This window comes from Muntiacus reevesi, chromosome 1, assembly GCF_963930625.1.
Source record: "Muntiacus reevesi chromosome 1, mMunRee1.1, whole genome shotgun sequence".
In the NCBI taxonomy this organism is placed as follows: Eukaryota; Metazoa; Chordata; class Mammalia; order Artiodactyla; family Cervidae; genus Muntiacus; species Muntiacus reevesi.
Window position 1 is genome coordinate 209,275,686 of NC_089249.1, and position 19,017 is coordinate 209,294,702.

Consider the following 19,017-nt stretch of genomic DNA (forward strand, 5'->3'; position numbering starts at 1 on the left):
TGTTCCGCTGTATTATGCTCCCTTAGTCCTTCTTTAACTTTTATCTGGTTAAACAGAAAAAAAATTTAAATGCGTATGTTTATAACTAAAAGATTACATGAACTGTACTATGAAGGCTCTTGCTGTTCTATTTACTTGGAATGAAAGTATTTTAGTAAGAGGAATAAGAGATGTGAAGACTGATAGCTAAAGATGAATGTAGTGCTGAAGAAATTAAATCCTGTCTCAGAGGCTCACATAATTTATTTGAAATTTCCAATACTCTATCTTTTAATAAAAAGATTGTTAACGGGAATGAAATCTGAAATAGACTCAGGTCTGTTACTCTCTTCAGCTTAAGTCTGAAAATATTTATTATTTTATTTGGTGGTCCTGAAGGTTGTTATAAATATATCACAGCAGAATTGAAGATTTCTGCTTGAATAACTAAGTTACTATCCTATGTGTAAACTGAATCTTGGAAGTAACAAAACTATATACTGAATACTAAAACATCATTATAGTGAAACTGTTCCCAGGAAGCCTGTATTTTGCTCAATATTAACGAGACAAGGTAGGATCTGATATATATTAATATGAATTACTCATTTCTTAAAAGTATCTCAGTCACCTCCAAGAGAAGCAACAACAGAAGACTGTACTATTTCCGATTCAGTTTCTCCTTGTTCTTAAGACAGCAAACATTATTTTGCATCGTCCAGGATTTTTTCTTTTCTGTTCAATTCATCAAGTCTTTATTATTAACCTATAAGTATCAGGTATTCTTCTAGGTTCTAGGCTTATAAATATGAACAATACCTACAGGAGGCTAAGAATTTCAACTAAAATAAGTGGAAGCAAACATAGCCTGAGGATACTCTGCTATGTTAACTGTGTTCAGTAAGCTGTTAGAAAAGGCTCAGTCACACGTACATCTTACCCTTCCAGAAGGGAGATATAATTGTTAAGCCTGAGAAGGGGAGCATCTTTAAGAAAAGCCTGATGCTACTCACAACTTAAATTTTCATCAACATTAAGGATTATGTAACTGCCATGTAAACATGATACAGAAATAGGTGAGATGGCTGCCAAAGACAAATTTCACTTTACTTCAAATTTTCTTTGCACTACCATTGGTTGTTCATCAAATAACTGGGTATTTTAGCAGAGCACTTTTCTCTGTCAATGATGACCACAGATGATCTTTTTAGCTTAAAACAAAAAATAAAGGCAAGGTAAGGAATAAATTAAATATATGCAAAGTCTTAGACTTTGAAGGTAATAGAAGATGAGCAAAATCCATAGGACCTGTAACAGAAACAGATAAATTTTTTTTTAATTGTTAAATTGGGCAGTTATAATAGGAAAGGATAAAAAACAAGCAAATACAACTACTACTCCTTTACTCAAGACAAAAGCATTCCCCAAAGTTGAAGCAAGAGATAAATGTTCTTTGGTTTATGATGATTTTGCAAAAACAAAACTTAATTAACCTTCATTTAGTGACTCAGTAATGAAAGAGTTCAGCTTTTTTGGTCAATTAAAAAATTAAAAAAAAAAAAAAAAAAAAAAAAAAATTAATGATCATAGCATCACCTAAATACATCTAAAAGAAAAAGTTTCTTTGTATTAAAATGCTTTCAAAAGATCTCTGTTTACATACCCAAATAATTTGTTACTAATACTTCACAAGGAATATCATTTTATTACTGTAATCACAAAATCATAATTTCTGTACAGGAATGTATAAGTGAACATTAATCAATGCATTGATAATTCACTTCATAAAGAGGGTGAACACACTACAGAACATACTGTAAAGAAAAAATATTGTAAAATTTTCTGGCCTTGCAGCGCACTTTTTAGTGCAAGTATTTAAGACACAATAGTGTTCAATTCAGCAAAGTATTGCAGAATGTCATGCCACAGTCCACTTAATTCAAAGAGGGTCAGGACATGCAGCTTGTAATAAAATGTCAGAATATATATTTATAAAAAACCACATGTAATTCATAAAATATATAGTGGTTTATTTAGATGGTTTTTAATGATTTCACTATGGAATTCTGCATAACTGGAACAAGCATCCAAGATCTTCTTAACAGGAATAATCTTCTTGCTAGGCAATGGCTTTGGCCTCAGGTAGGAATGCCTCCCAGTATTTTATCAGCTGTGGATGATAATAAAAGATATTCTTATAACCTGTCATATATATAACATATTCCATGAAGCATTAAAAAAATCTAGCTAACAATAAATAACATTTACTAAAGTCTGATTCTTAAAGGGATCATCTAAATTCCCTTAAACAGTTTGTCAATATAATTAGTTTTTAATTATTGAAAAATATTAACTATTCATGGCTAATTTCAATTTTTGTTAACAAAAAACAATTTAAAAAAATACCTAAAAATTTAAGATTAATTTATGCAAAATTGTATATATAAAAAGTTTTGCTAGTGTAAACTATGTAAGATTACCTTAAATAATAAAACTGCAATGAGTTTTTCCAATATAAAGTAATAACATCTCCTAATTCAGAGGATATTCACATTTTATGTTATTGCCAGCCAAAAAGAATGATTAAAAAAAGAAGGAAGAAAAGAAAACATCCAAGCAAGAAAGGGAAAAAGAGACTGGAAAGAATTATTAGCTGTCAGTCTTTCCTGGATAGTCCAGAAAATAGTACAGATTGACATGAAAAGTAACATTAAGTTTAAAACAATTCTTTTAAAATCAAGTTTATATAACCTAATTTTTACATTTAAAAAATCTGACTTTATGAACTAAGTACTTAAATATTTTAAAATGTATTAAAAAATTGAAGATACAATGTCATCACCTAATTTAAAAATTTAATCTATTATATAGTTTTAAAAGAACTGGGGGAAGAAATCCTTCTGTTCAAGACATTAAGTAATTTGATATATTACTCAAAGTTACATTAAAATACACAGGGGAAAAAACCTCTATTATCTTGTTACAGACTATACTATAATGAAAACCCATGGTTTTCTCTATTTAAGGAGACAAATGCCACTTGTGGTATACAATCAACATGAAACTTATACAAACTAAAGCAAAAATCAAACCAATATTTTTTTAAAAACCTTCAAAACTTAGTTTTTAGTTTAAGTTCTAATTTAAACAACTGTGATCAATAGAGAAATAAAACTGAGAAGACAGAGAAAAAAGGAAAAATAGTACAGCATGTTTCTCAAAAGTTTAAAATTGAGAAACCCATCTCTCTCCTAGGGGTCAGGAGTAGAGGCAAAAAGAATTTCAAAGTGAAAGTGTTAAGGTGCTCAGTCATGTCCCACTCTTTGCGACCCCATGGTCTGTCCATGGAATTCTCCAGGCAACAATATTGGAGTGGATTGCCATTTCCTTCTCCAGGAGATCTTCCCAACTCAGGAATTGAACCTGGATCTCCTGCAATGCAGATTGTTTACTACCTGAGCTACCAGGGAACCCCAAAAAGGACTTGAGGATTTCCAGTTACTTTCACTATACCATTTTATTTTCCATTTGCTAGCTTTGATTTTTTCTACTCCATTTGTTGCTTCTCAAGTTTAAAAGCTCGTTTCAGTGGTTATCATCTTTAAAATAAAAAAAGTATATCAAAAGCAAGTTCTAGAGGTCTGTAAGTTTAAAAAAAAAAACTACCTTACCTGTTGTTGTGTTTGTACTAATGATTCTAAGTACTTGATAATAACAGTTTTAAAATCTTTCACTCGTTCTTTCTGTTAAAATATAATAAATGGGGGGAAAAAAGCTCCATTAGTACAAAACTAAAATTGATTTTACCACAGTATCACAGCAAAATGTGACCACGTTAAGAAAAGTGTAAAATTATTATACTTGCCTCAAATCTTCCCACTTCTTTTCGAATTGTTTTAGAGATCTGTTCAAAATCTCTTTCTCCTTGTTGTACTTTTGCCTCCCACTGACAAAAACAAAAGGTACAAATTTTTAAATCTTGCTTGGGAACAATCATTAGAACTAGCTGTCATGACACTCATTTAATTTATAACACAATGCCTAAAAATCCTGAAAGCTCACCATTGGCAAGACCCAGTTTGGCATCACTCAAACTTGTATCTAACTTTCCAGTAGTGGAAGTGCATTATCAGCTTAATTTCCATTAATATTTTACTGTCAGATATACTCAGATCAGGATATTATAGTGCTTAATGAATTACAATCTCCATATCTTAATTTAGATGAAAAAGATTTCAAATATAAAGTTCACCATCAAATAATTCAGCAGTGATAAGAGCATAATTCTCTCATTTCTTTATACAACTAAATTATTTCAAAATATATCAATAATATTTGCCTAATTTCAAGAAGACATGGTCATCACAATTTATATGCCCATGGAAATCATTAGAAAAATTAATGTGACATACATTTAGGAAACATTTTTGTGATGGTGTAATGTCCAGATTAAAAAAAAAAAATTATGCAATTATGGTCTAGTGAAGAGCTATTAGTAAACATTAAACTCACTACAGAAACAATGAACACTGTGATCAGTGACCAATGGAACAGCTAGAAATAAAATAAATGAAGAGTTAAGCGATGGAAGGCTCCTCCCCACTATGTGACCGAACGGGCACGCGCTCCGCGGAGCAGGCCCCTCGACTGTAAGTGAAATAAAGGTTGTCATACCTCTTCAATTTCCTTATTGAAGCATGGCAAGAGAAGTGTACACATTGTAATAAACTCACACAGATTTGCTAGCAGACCATATATAGTACATATATATGGGGGGTAATACACAAGTCACTCTCTGAAATCAAAGCATCTCAAAAGAAAGGTTAATTTAAATGCTTTCCCCGTATGCTTCTTTATCCGTTCCATAATTATGTGAAAGTAATAAAAGCTGCTGGAGATTTTTACGATGATCAAAATGCTAAAATAATTCTAAAACAGTTTACAAATTATGAAAAAAATTGCTAGGTGTAGCATGATTCAGAAAAAAATTTATGAAAAATTATGCATATATGAATGACTTATGGAAAACTTGGGTAAAAGATAAAGCATTTTATATTAATCACCTCTCTTATTTCATTTTTAGCTTGCTGTATTTTATCTGGTTTGTTAGCAACCATCATTTTTGCTTCAGTTTCACGTTTTTTGAGCAAAGTAATTTGGGCATCTTCCCATTTCTGCCAGCATTTCACTCGATGGTCAAACACACCCTATAAATGAATGACATAATATTATTAACTGGGAGCTAACACTGAAATTCTTTCAAAATACCAGAAGTGCTACATACTGAAAACAATAAAACCAAGTGTTTATATGCTATTCTTTATACTAAGATACTGAAAATAAACATGCTAATATCAAAGGAAGTAGATTTCCATACTCATTTACACAAAAATAAAAACCCACCCATAACTGGATGAAATATACAAAATTCATTTCACTAGACTGGAGGGTTTAAAATGTGGCCTATAACAAGGTTTCTAACAGAGTTTTATGCCTTGAAGAAAGACTTTTTAATAGGAAAATGCTGGTATCATATCTACAATTGAAAGTTTTCCTACTAAAATATCAAAAGCAGATGGAAATATCAAAAGTTTCGGAAATATGTCAGAAAATTGAAAATAGTAAGTTGGAAAAGCTGTAAGATAAGAAAGTAAAGTAAAAATGTAGTGGAAGAGATTATCAATAGCAAATAAAAGAAAAGCCAAACAATTTAAAGGTATAACAAAATGGGGGATGGGGGAAAGAGAGAGTCTTACACAAGATGAAAAGGGCAAATGGATGTACGTATCTAGTATGCAGACCCTAATGAAGAAATAGACAAAAAAAAAAACAAAAAAAAAACCCAGAAAACTCCAACCCACTCCATGACTTCTTTCAAGGGGTTTGGCAGAGCAAGAACAAGTTAATAGAAATAAGACAGTTACTAGAAATTTCTTTAGAAAAACAAAAAACTGATGGACAGGATGGAATACAACAGCAATCCCTTTTCTAACTTGATGTTGAGGATCTATTCTTTTTTTTTTTTTTTTCGTATTTATTAATTGAATAAATGAATCAAGCATTAATAGGTGAAACAGTTATTTTCATTTATTCCAAGTAAAGTGTTCTGGATCAAGAAACAATAAATTAATAAATGTTCTTATAAGAACTTGATGAAGAAGAAAGCACCTAGATTGTGTATTTTCAAAATGTAGGCTTTGGAAAAAATCAAATTTGGATTCGAATACTAGTTTTGCTCCTTAAAACTTTGGGTAAATTCCCAAAATACCCAAAAAATTGGGTAAATTACCCAAAGTCAATTCATTTAATTTCTATAATCCACAGTTCTCTCACATATAAAAGACGAAAATGAGATCTAGATTTATGCACTAGAAATAAACTGAAAAAAGTATATAGCATGCACAGTAACTTAACCTACCAGATTTTAATAATTAGAAGATACTATTATGGCTTACATATAAGTAACACACACACAAAAATGTAGTTGATTAACTAGATTTCTACTAGAAGTGCACATAATAATAACTTAGTAGGCAAAAAAATAATTGGACTGTATTTAGAAAAATACTAGTACTGTATTTGTATATTATTAAAATATGGGCAATAATATTAAAAACTCCAAGTCAACAGAGAGTTCTTAAAGACCATACACATTTTAAGTAACCAGGACAAGAGACATCCTAGACAAACTGGTAAGTTAAAAACACTCTATCTACAGGCACTGAAATCCATTTTACTAGATTTGTCACCTCATATCATTTTTCTTCTCTCAGTAGTGAGTCTTAGTGTCCTCTTTGCTTTTCTTGTTTAAAAGACCATATCTGCCTTAAAACATTTCTCATTATGAATTAATTTTGCTTCAGTCAAATCAAAGTGGGTCAAAATCACAAAAGTAACAAATCTAACACAAATACATTCCAAAAGTCACTATCATTTAAAAGAAACAAATACACAAATTTTAAAGTAATTTAAAATTTTCAGGCCTAGTTTTCCTTTAAAGGGACAGAGCCGTATCAGCTCTTTATTTTTAAATTCCTCTGTTCAATAACTAAATTTATTATTTAAAATATTTACCAATACAGGGCAGAAGCAAACTAAAAAGCCCTTTAATTTCAATATTTGCTCAAGTTCTTAATATATATCAATGGCCCTTTACAATGGAAAGTAATTTGGTCTCTGCCCAGGTGGAAATATGGAACATTTCATAATATTTCAGAATCATCACATGTTTACTGTGGTACAGATACAGGAACCATGATAAAGGCAAAACAATTAAAGTCTGGTTATTTTGGGGAAAAAATTAATCTTAACTCCACAAAAATTAACTTTTTCTTCATTTGTCTTTCCATCCTTGTAACACTAGAATATAAAGAGAGAATCAGAACCACACTTAATCTTCTAAAAATGTGATCTTAACGATAACCCTATATGCAAAATAGAAAAAGAGACACAGAAGTACAGAACAGACTTTTGAACTCTGGGGGAGAAGGTGAGGGTGGGATGTTTCGAAAGAACAACATGTATATTATCTATGGTGAAACAGATCACCAGCCCAGGTGGGATGCATGAGACAAGTGCTCGGGCCTGGTGCACTGGGAGGACCCAGAGGAGTCCAGTGGAGAGGGAGGTGGGAGAGGGGATCGGGATGGGGAATACGTGTAACTCTATGGCTGATTCATGTCAGTGTATGACAAAACCCACTGCAATGTTGTGAAGTGATTAGCCTCCAACTAATAAAAAAAAAAAAAGAATCAGATTATTGTTTAGGTTTGACAGAAAACAACAAAATTCTATAAAGCAATTATCCTTCAATAAAAAATATATTAAAAAAAATCAACTTATAATTAATGTATGCCCCTGCTTGGTAAGATACTAATCCACTCTGGTACAACCAGTTTCATCTGTAAGAGGGAAACATTTAGACTGGTGATTCACTTTAGACTCCACACCCCTGGAGATTATATGGTACCTATCTATATGCAAGCTAGTCTAAGTTAGATAAGGTTGCAGTTGTGAAGCAGTTTTCCTAGTCAACCAGGAAATTTGACGCTACAATTTTAATTTAATTAATACCATATTCCAATTCAGTGAATCCAAAAGTATGTGGCCCAGATTCCTGGAGTCCTGAAAGAATGCTGATTATATAGACAAACAATGAAGATGCTAAACTCCTTGGGGAATCCATCTATTGGCTTTTAAAAAAAAATTACATTTTATATATTTTATACATTTACTTTCAGAGTAAGAATTCCTTATAAAGAATTCTAGTGCTGAAAACACTGAAAACTACCACCTCAATTCCTGACCCTACTTTAGAGGTTCACAGGAGGCCAACACATGAGAATGTATGCAACGAGTTTACCACTTAATACATGTCAATTAACAGTACTACCCAAAATGTGGAGTCCCAGATGTCAGAGGCTGTACAAGAGGAAAACAGGAGTTTTCTGGCTTCAAGGGCAGAACTGGAGAGTATTTTGAGCAGGTGAACTTTATCTCTTTCTTTAAGACCCCAATTTCTCCTATTGTCAGCACAGTCACTTTAATTTTAAGCTAGTTCTCAAAGTACTTTAGCTTCAAAATTACCATCATTTTGAAAAATACTCTCAATACAGATAGAATAAAGGGCTAAGTAGTATTAAACAGCTGTTAGAAATCAGTTAAGACAAAAAATTAAAAGAAAACTGGGCAAAAAAAAAAAAAGAAAACTGGGCAAATGACACAAACAGTTCATAGAAAAAAGAAATGCAAAAGGCTTACCATTTGTAAAAGTGCTTACATTCACAATAACTAAAGAAATTAAAACTTATACCTCTTTAGAGAGTAACAAGGCAGTTAATTTTAAATCATGGACATTTAAGATTCATATATCCACTGGTCAAGTAATTCTACATCTAGGGATTTTATGCCCAGAGAGTTATTATCAAAATACTTAATATTAGACTGATCAAATAATTCAAGGTCTATCTATATGCTAAATGACAGAATATGATTAACCATTTAAAAGATTAGAAAATACATTTACATAAACTGATAAACAGATCTCTTAGAAATGGAGTGGGTAAAAAAAGCAGGCAAAGAACTGTGCATATAGTATACTCCTTTTTGAAGAAGGAAGAGATAAATGGAGAGAAAAAGGTAGTTGAGAAAAAGAGATAGAAGGAAAAAAAAGAAAATCAGTTTCATATACATGCATGGCTAATTCTGTAAAGACACCTCACAGTATTTGACTGAAGGAAGAGAGATTAGAGGTCTTAGGTAGAAAAGAAATTTACCTTTTAGGGCTGCTAGAATTATTTTATGCATGTATTACTTATTGAAATACAAATGAATTAGTTTAAATTTAAAAACAAACAAAAGATAAAGACCATAAAAATTACCCAAAAAATTATGTCATTCATAATTTCTCAACTCCTTTATGAAATTGAGTTGGGCTAGGTTTCAGTAGAAAATCAGTCTGAAACAGCTTAATGCATCTTAACGTACAACTTGACCACAGACCATACTAATTTAGTATTACCCAAAGGGTGTTCCATATATGTGAAAGGACATTAAGTGGAAAAGAATTCCTATTCATATGAATTTGGAAGCCTCCGGATTAAACAAAGTTAAATGTCTATTTCATTTTTTACTACTAGACAGTCCTGAGCTTTTTAAATGTACACTGAATCCACAAGACATGGATATCACAAACATTATCTCAAAGACTTAGTTGACTGTGGTACATATTTCAGTGTAAGCGTTCTGTAGGAAACATTCTGGGATGTGAATATAACTGTAACTTCATGAGATGTAAAAATGCAGTAAGAAGGTAGAGACAGTTAAGAGAAACGCTGTTTTTGAAGGATGAGCATCCATCACACAGACGGACACTGAGAGGGAGTCTTCTCCCAGGTTAGCTCCTGTCAGCACGTACTACCTCTCATAACAGACAGCGCCAAGTGGCCCTTTTTGAACCCACAGGTTTTTTCTGGAGGTGTTATTCTTTTTAACAACAGCTCTCATGCTAGTGGGAGTTATGGAATCAGGTGAGAGCAGGTGGCAGAGAAACAAGAACCATTATCTATAAACTGGACTTCTGTGTATCACAAGTTGCCTAGTTAAAATGAAGTATACTCTGATAACTATCTATATTAACATCTTTAAACAACTGAAAAGAAAAACTAACCACCAGGAATATAAGGAGTGACATCTAAGAGTAAATACAAACAAAATTGGTAATTTAGCGAAACCTAAACCTAAGAAGGAGCCTCTATGAAGTGCTAAGAACCCTCTAGCAGTAACTGTCATTAGCCTGAGAACAGAATCATCTAAAAGATGAAATGCATCAATGTTCTCTGATTATACATGAATACCAATTTGATCAGACTTAAGATGAAAAAATTTTGTGTAAGAAAGCAAGGAACAAGGTTACATTAACTTTCTAGATGTTTGAATTCAAAGTAAACTTCCAGTTCCCCTTATTCCATGATAACTAATGTTCATAACAATACTTCAAAGACAGCATCAGATCTTTAAAAAGTACATTCCAAAATATGTAACAGACAAAATAACAGTTCAATTACCTGAATACTGGAGATATCTGTAAAAGGCTAATTTTTGTAAGTTAACAGGATTACCTTCCCAATTATTCAGAAACTTAAGACTGCTCACCCTCAGACATTACAACTCGAAAACAGTTCTTTATCTAATCTAGTCCCATGTCATCTATAAACACACAGTGACCACCCAAAATATTTTCTTATAGTCTAAACTCACACTGAAGTCACTGTTAAGTATATTCATGCAACGGTTGGTCAGTTCTGGTTTTGTCTGACTTGCTGTAACTTTACTAATGAGAACAGAGTCCAGCCGGTAGTTTCAGCTCATGCCAGAAAGAGTAAACTAATGCTATCAGTTAGCTGCAAACTTCTATATGTAAATATGTAAGTAAGTATGTACTGGTTTTACCATATTTGGCATCCTTGGATCCCTTAAAAAACATCAATTCTGTCTATGGTACTAAGTCGTGGGGAAGAGAATATTAAGTTAGGAATAACCATCTTGAAATCATTTTATAGATACTAGTGTAGTATGTAATTTACATATTTAAATGCATGCCTAATAGGAAACCATATTCTTCTTATAAGCAAAACACTGAAGTATGAAAAATTCAAGGAAGATTACAAAATAAGGCTTACTTTCACTGCAGCAATAAGACGAATGTAGTCACTAAGTAGTTCTGAAAACATATAAAAATCAGCAAAAGCTTGTTCTTGATGCAACTGGTCTATCTTCTCCTCAACCTCCGCAAGCTGGGACAGAGCTCTGGATAGAGCAGTGTGATCTTCAGAATTGCCTAACATGGCGGCACTTTTAGCAAAGGCAGCTGTGTTGGCTGAAAGTTCTGAAACAGAAAGGTGTTCAGTTTAGTGTTCACTCGTGAAGCTCTCAGATGTTGCACTGATATTTTATGTTCTCTTTAAATTTTACCTATTTACAAACTGCTCAAGTATTTTAAAATAACACTGTAAAGCAATATGCTCCAATTAAAAAATAAAAAAAATTTTTAAATAATAACATGAAAAAAAGTCATTAAAATGCCTTGGGCATATAAGTGTCAACTGTTCAGAGCTCTACTGAAAATTTAAAAGTATACTGCATAAACTATGTTTAAAAATTTAATATAATAATCTCCCTTCCCATTCTCCTCCTAAGTGCTTCTCTGTATAGTCCTAAAAAAGACAGAAAATAAATATTTTTATATGGAAAGCACTGGGAACACTCACAATTGATTTGTATTACATTATATGGCCTTTAAACATGTATTTATCATTGAAAATAACAATTCTTATGAGATTATTATTTAGCTCACAGGAAGAAAGCAGGGCAAAACTGTATATATAATTCACATAAATCTTATTTTTTGTGTGTGGGCAACACCAATGCTTAGTGATACATTAAGAATTTTTGAATGTGATCATTTTAAACACATCAAACAGAAAAACAGATGTTAAGCACTAACGATTACTTTGCCTGGATTTGCTCTGTTGATCTGCATTTTGTAAAGTTCTCTTAAAGAACCATAAAATGTTCCCTAAGAGGGGATATAAATAGCAAAAACTGTTATAAACCACTTTCAATAATAAATATATTAGTAGATTTTTTTATTACTTTTTTTTGCAATGTATTACTGATAATGGCACTTACAAGTAATAAATTATTTACTAAGTGGTTTAGAAAGTGTTCTAGAAAGATAATTACTTACTAAGTGTTTCAAAAAGGTAGTTCTAGAAGTCATGTATTCTTTAAAAATAAAACAAAACCAAAAACACCTCACAATGGAATAAAAAATTAGAACTCAATTTTTTTATGAATTTTAAACACTCCCCTTTCTGGGTTTTTAAATATTGTGGTTGAAAAATAAAGCAAATGCTTCACAGTTCTTTAGGAAATATAGGCACAAAACTACATTTTAAAAACAAACTTCAAATATCAATTTTTGAATTTCATTCTTTAATTATTAAGAGTTATCAATAAGACATCTTCATTCATTCAGTATATATGTTTAACAAAGAGTTAATAATCAAGCAGTTTTAATCTAAAATTCAAAATATACTTTTACAAACCTAAGATTTTTTTCCTTCTAAACTAGAAGATTAAAATACAACAAAAAATATTAAGTAACAAAGTTGAAATAGAAAACATCCTCTTAAAACTATTCATTTCACAACTTTAAAATAATCATTTTTAATAAAACTTAATAAAATATCTGAATTAACTTACAGTGTTAAACATATAAAAAACAAGACAAACCTTTTCTATGACAGACCAAGGCTTCAACACTGGCATGAAGTTTCCTAAGTTGCTGATCCAGATTTTCAAATTGCTGCTGCTTTTCTTCAAACCACTAAGAAAAAATGAAAAATGGAGCTAATTTAGCCAGAACAAACCAGTGTAAATTAGGTTACCAATAGCAAGCTACATTCCCTGTTTTAAAGCAACGAATTAACCATGTATAACCATGGTGGTCAACTGATGTGCTGAGAACTAAACTCAATAAGCAAATTAATATCCTATTTTCTACTTGTACAGCTTTAAAATGCAATTGTTGGGCTCATTAATTCATCTCATTATTCAAGTCGAAAAATCAGCTCTTACTGCATCCGATTCATTCATCTTGATTGTCATTTTGTTGACAGCGTCGGCAGCCTTGTTCACCATCCTCAATATTCCTGCTCCACTCAGAGCCTGTGTATTAACTGCTCTAGGCAGCTGGAATTGAATGACAAATAAGGGCAAACAAACCGGTTAAAAGCCTAGAGGTTTAACTGGCCACAAAAGGGACAGACCCCACATAACACCCCCGAAAAAAAAGAAAAGAAAAAAAAGGAGGTTGTATTTTCTTCACTCTCATACATTTCAATAGTGAGATCTAATTTCTCAAATACACTACTTGTACATTCTCAAAGGAAAACTTAAAAAATAGACTTTCCATTTGTTTTTCTTCTGCACGTTTACATTTAGATGGAACAACACTCTGTTTGTCAAAATATATTAAGAAATTGCCAAGCACCTTAACACTGGCCACCTGTTTGCTAGCAGATATAAACTGTTTAAAAGGAAAAAAGGAGCAAGTCTTGAGAAAAATCTCCTTATGCTTAGTCAGGGCTGTACGATTTGGATTTTTTTTTTTAACAATTCTGGAGTTCAAGTAGATTAAAAAAAAAATCTCATATGGTAACAATTAGAGGATAAAATGTGCCAAATATAAAGATCAGCATGGTTATAATTAAAGTTCTTTCAAATCACACATTTCCATTTCAAAACCTTAATAAGACTAACAGAATGTAGACATACAAACCCACATTCAACTATCTCTAAAATGAGGTCTGAATAAACTTATTTCAACACAATGCCTAAGCAATGACTTAGAGTATTCAGAATTAGACTATTTGTAAGCTTTTCTTTTAAATCTGGTTTTAATATATTTCAAGAAAGGGAATAATCATCCTACAATTATTGATATGAAGAAGATATTATGATATTGCTATGAATTTAGTTAAGTAATTAAAGCTAATTAAAGCACTAAGCAAAAAAACCCCACATTGTTTTAATCCATTTATTAATGCAGCTGTTTGCTGAACACCTATACTTAAATTACTACATTGATAATCATAAATGAGAACATTTACATATAACAATTTAAAGTAGAAATAGTACCTCCGAACTTTCTAAGAACTGCCTTAAATCAGGATCCTGTAGTAAAGTTGGATGCTTTACTGTTCTTTGAAGATACCTAGATTTAAGAATAAAATGCTTTTATTTATCAGTAGCATCTTATTTTCAATCTTATTTCAACAAAAGAATATTTAAAAATTTTAAAAAGATGCCTTCTGTTTGCTTCCTATCAGTTTGCTTTCACTCTAATTATGTAGAATTTTACAGTAATTTAATAATTAAAAAGCTTTGCATTCATCTTTTGAAAATTCATAATTATGTAAAAAGAGGCATGGTAGGGGTAGGAATGGGGAGAGGTTAAATTACTTACCAAACTTCTCACTGCAAAGTATTAGAGTTAGGGTACATATGTAACTTTATCAAACAACTCTTATCTTTTGGTAGGTCAGTATGTCCCCAGTCATTATTATATATATTCTATTAATATATATATTACTAATTAGTCCAAACTATTTTTTTTAATTGCCATCATTACCAGAATGGAGAACAGCCTACCAATATTCCCCCCCTTGGCAGTAGATTTAAATAATCAAATCAGTTTTCATCCTCATTTGACAAGGACTAAATTTTTTTCAATATTTCTATTTCCAAGGTTTTGCTATTTTTGATGTTTTCCTTATACAACATCACATAAAATAAAAAGTAAAGAGAAACATCACTATTAAATCACTATCAGTTTACTTTAGTAATTTTCCTTTACGAGAAAAGGTCAAACCTTTCATTCATAATAAATTACCAATCTTTCTTTCATAAGAAAAAAAATTCCACTATTTGAATCACTGCTACTTATCTAATCCCATTTTTTAAAAATTGATCTTTCCCTAGATTAATAATTACAGATAGTAATGTCTCAATTATAATAATTTGCCTAACAGTTAATATGCCTTTATTCTATTTATTCAGAACAGACTATAGAATATGCCTAAGAGTTTCTGGAAAAAAATAAAAGCTCAAATGTTAACTTCTGTTTTTACATATTTAAATAAAATACTCACCATATTAAACTTCATTTTAAGTCATCAGCTCACTTAAGAGGTCATTATAATAGAAGTGGTTATTTAACAGATACATACAATACAATCTACACTGGTTTTAAAAGCTATTTATTTGCTGCTTAGTTTATAAAACTAAAAAAAAAAGTACAGTAGGAACACTAATCCTGTAAAGTTTGAGAAATGGTGATATTTTTCCACTGGAATTTTACTTAAACAATTTTAACACTGAAGTTCTCTGGTACTACTCTAGCTGAGTTATTAAGTTGTTTACGACTGTGTGCTGTTTAAAAGCAGTTTGCATAAGCTGCTCATTTGAGTGCACACAACAGCTGGTAAATAGCAAGCACTTAAGACATTCATAAAATGAACAAGCACGGAAGACAAAACATCTAGTACACAACCTTCAAGAAAAATTGCAGTACTTTAAACCTAAATGGAAATAGTACTTATATTCTAAAATAGCTTTTTAAAATGAGTTCTAGTGACAATTTTTGAGTGAATTCTATTAAGTGAGAATACTAGTCTCATGCAATATTCCAAGAAAAAGAGTGTTTCTATAACCAACAAAGTGTGAAATATATTACATACATATTCCTTTAAGAGTCATAGTGAACAGCAGCATATTAAATACTGTGAGAAGTACTGCAGGAAAAAGATTTGGTTTAACTTTGTTAAAGCCTACATTAATAAACCTCAGACAGTAGATTTCTTTTTTTCACCTTAAAACATACTAGCATTTTGAGGAATCAACGTTGAAAAATTATGTTCTAGAAAAAGACAGTAAAACTTTCTTAGGGGTTACATGAAAATAAAGAGTAATTAACCACTTTAAAAAGGCATTAAACTTACATAATGTTAAAATTAAGAAAAGAAACATAAAACGGATTTTTAGTTGATTAACTATTTGTAACTACACACCAATTCAGAATTAAGGTCAGAGAAAGTTATAGATGTGTAGAAGAAAGATAAAGAGCAAAAACGAATGTAGGAAATAAAATGAAAAGAGGTATTGGGAGAAGAACAAACACTGAAGGAACACATAAATGAAAGATGCTTGGAACCGATGAAAAGTAAGTATCAGACTCTACAAAAAGTGGTCAGGAGTTAGTTCTTAAGATTTGTGCTAGGGATCAGTATATTTACAATCACTAAGGGCTTTCAACTGCTTCCCTGGTGGCTAAGATGGTAAAGAATCTGCCTGCAATGCAGGAGACCTGGTTTGATGCCTGGGTCTCGAAGATCCCCTGGAGGAGGAAATGGTCCACACTCCAGCATTCTTGCCTGGAGAATTCCATGGACAGAGAAGCCTGGAGGGTTATAGTCCATGGGGTTGCTTTCAAATTTCTACTTACTTACCAAAACAGAATAAAGCAGGTTATACAAAATGCTTGAGAAACAGAGTTAAAGATATTTCTCTTGCTTTAAGACTCAAACAAATGTGCTAACAAAGACAGACCACAAAGGCACAAAGAACCTGGGTCTCTGATGACATTCATTTGTTCCTTCAAGGAACATATCTTGATACATCAGTTACTGTTCTGAGTACTCAGAATGTATCAATGAACAAAAGATAACAAGATTCCTTTCCTACTGAAGCTTTAATATCAGAAAAAGAAGACAGACAGCAAATCATAAAAATTATGTAGTATGAGGTAAGATGGCAAATGATGTGGAGAAATGAAAGGACAAGTAAATGGGATCCGTGAAAGTGAAAGTTGCTCAGTCGTGTTCGACTCTTTGCAATTCTTTGGAATTCTCCAGGCCAGAATACTGGAGTGGGTAGCCTATCCCTTCTCCAGGGGATCTTCCCCACCCAGGAATCGAACCGGGGTCTCCTGCATTGCAGGTGGGTTCTTTACCAACTAAGCTACTAGGGAAGCCCGATGGGATCAGTGGTTGATGCCAATTTAAATAGAATAGGTCAAGAAAGGTGATACCTGAATGCCTTAATTTTAAACAGGCAATAGAATTAGCCATGCAGATACCCCAAGAGCAAAGGCTTTATAGGCAGTGCCACAGACAGTAGGGGAGTGTAAACCCAGGTGAGAAAAATACCAGGGATCTTTGAGAAGCAACAAAAAGGTGAGTGTGGCCTAGAGCAAAGTGATCAAGGAAGATATGAGATCAAGTACGTAACAGAGTGAGCAGTGCATGTCATGGAAGATTTTATAGGTCATTATAAGGATTATGGCTTTTATTGAGTGAAATGAGGTGCGTGTATGAGTGGGGATGATTCATGTTTTAAACAGATGACACTGGTGGTTAAATTAAAAAAAGAGTAGAGGTACGAGGATGAAAACAGTGAGATCAACTTGGAGTCTACTGAAGTTAATTCAGACGTTTCAACTAGTAGTGAACAAATGAAAAAACTGTTGTCCAGATATCAAAAGGAAACAACAGGATTTCCTGATGAATTTGATAATATTAAAATCTGCCTATCTCCAAACCTTCTGATATCAGCGGATTAATCAATCTACACTAACTGTTGAAGCTTTGCCAGCTGGGTTTTCAGGTACTTATTAAGATACAATTACATTTTTAGAGATAAGGAACAATGAATTTAGGTTAAATAATTGGTCCAAGACCTCACAAATAGTGTGCAATGCATAATGGAGTGCAGGTTTCAACAGAGAAAGGATTCTAAAAGCTACTTTACATTTCTCAGTTTATATTTACAGAAGTGTATCAATACTATAAAACAAACTCAATATGCTCGTAAGGTAACACACGAAGCACTCATAAGAAAATCAAGTGAGCTATCTTTAGGATACTTAGAAGATGTAGTTTCCACTTACTGAGTGTGGCACAGGAGGAATGTTTGGGTTCTTAACCACTCCCTTTCTCTTCCCATATTTTAATACCAGATATTAGTCTTTTTGCTCAAGACAGTCATCTGGATTCTCAAAGTTCAACAAATAACTATGTAAATGACTACTAGAGCGTATATGAAGAAACACATCCTTGACCTGCCAGATCCAACTAGGTCATGTATCCCACAGAAATGCCTAAATGTTTAAATTTTAAGAAATGCCACAGAAAACTCACAATAAAAATCATTCCAGTTCCTCTGCTTCTGTATGTTTACACCTGTATTTTCTTTAGTTATCTTCTCTAATGTAGAACTCATAATAGGCTTTTTCACTACTGCAAATTCTACTAAGGTACTAATAGTATTTAACAAATAATATTTACTAGTCAAGAAACTATCTTCACAAATATACTAGGTCAAGCTTCAATACTTCCTTAAAACTCTCCTCAGTGTTACATAGTGAATGAAGGTACGGTTTAAGTTCTACGCAATGCATTCAAGTTAAAAGAAAAGGTGAGTGGAGAATCAAATATGTCCTTGGTACAATAAATCTTCATTAAGTTTCTTATCAAGGATGTCATCCAAAATATTTCAAATTTACTCACAGGAAAACAGGACTGGAAAGGTTTCTCAAAAGGTCATGGTTATACTTTCATGAAGAACTAAGTGAAATCAAGGCAGTACATTATCTATCTTTATTCTTAAACATACTCAGTCTATGACTTCTTTCACAACAGAATCAATTCTAATGCCGAAATTAAACTTCTACTGATGCAATTTCCACCTTTTTCCAGAGTGATTGCTAGTCTCACAGACACAATCTCATCTTTTAAGTCTTCTCTAACATAAGATTTTAAGTTGCACACTAGCTATTCTTATTATGAATTGTTCAAACCTGACTTTACTGTGGCATTTTCTTAAAATTGAAATAATTACTAAAACCCGGAACTATGTTGTCTCAAAAAGAGTTTTAAAAACTAATATATACCCAGTAGATATATATGCTATTTCCTA

At 32.0% G+C, this 19,017-nt stretch overlaps 1 protein-coding gene across 1 annotated transcript in view; it reads right to left on the bottom strand.

The window, feature by feature from the left end:
* Nucleotides 1-1,664: 1,664 nt before the first annotated feature.
* The window catches only part of SNX2 (sorting nexin 2), a 58,741-nt gene continuing 41,388 nt past the window's right edge, over nucleotides 1,665-19,017 (bottom strand). The window contains exons 8-15 of the mRNA XM_065918213.1: nucleotides 14,182-14,257; nucleotides 13,120-13,233; nucleotides 12,775-12,868; nucleotides 11,160-11,365; nucleotides 5,043-5,186; nucleotides 3,845-3,925; nucleotides 3,651-3,722; nucleotides 1,665-2,149 (exon numbers count right to left, since the gene is read on the bottom strand). Coding sequence (XP_065774285.1) covers nucleotides 2,099-2,149; nucleotides 3,651-3,722; nucleotides 3,845-3,925; nucleotides 5,043-5,186; nucleotides 11,160-11,365; nucleotides 12,775-12,868; nucleotides 13,120-13,233; nucleotides 14,182-14,257 — 838 coding nt within the window. The 3' untranslated portion in view covers nucleotides 1,665-2,098. The remainder of the gene's footprint in view (nucleotides 2,150-3,650; nucleotides 3,723-3,844; nucleotides 3,926-5,042; nucleotides 5,187-11,159; nucleotides 11,366-12,774; nucleotides 12,869-13,119; nucleotides 13,234-14,181; nucleotides 14,258-19,017) is intronic.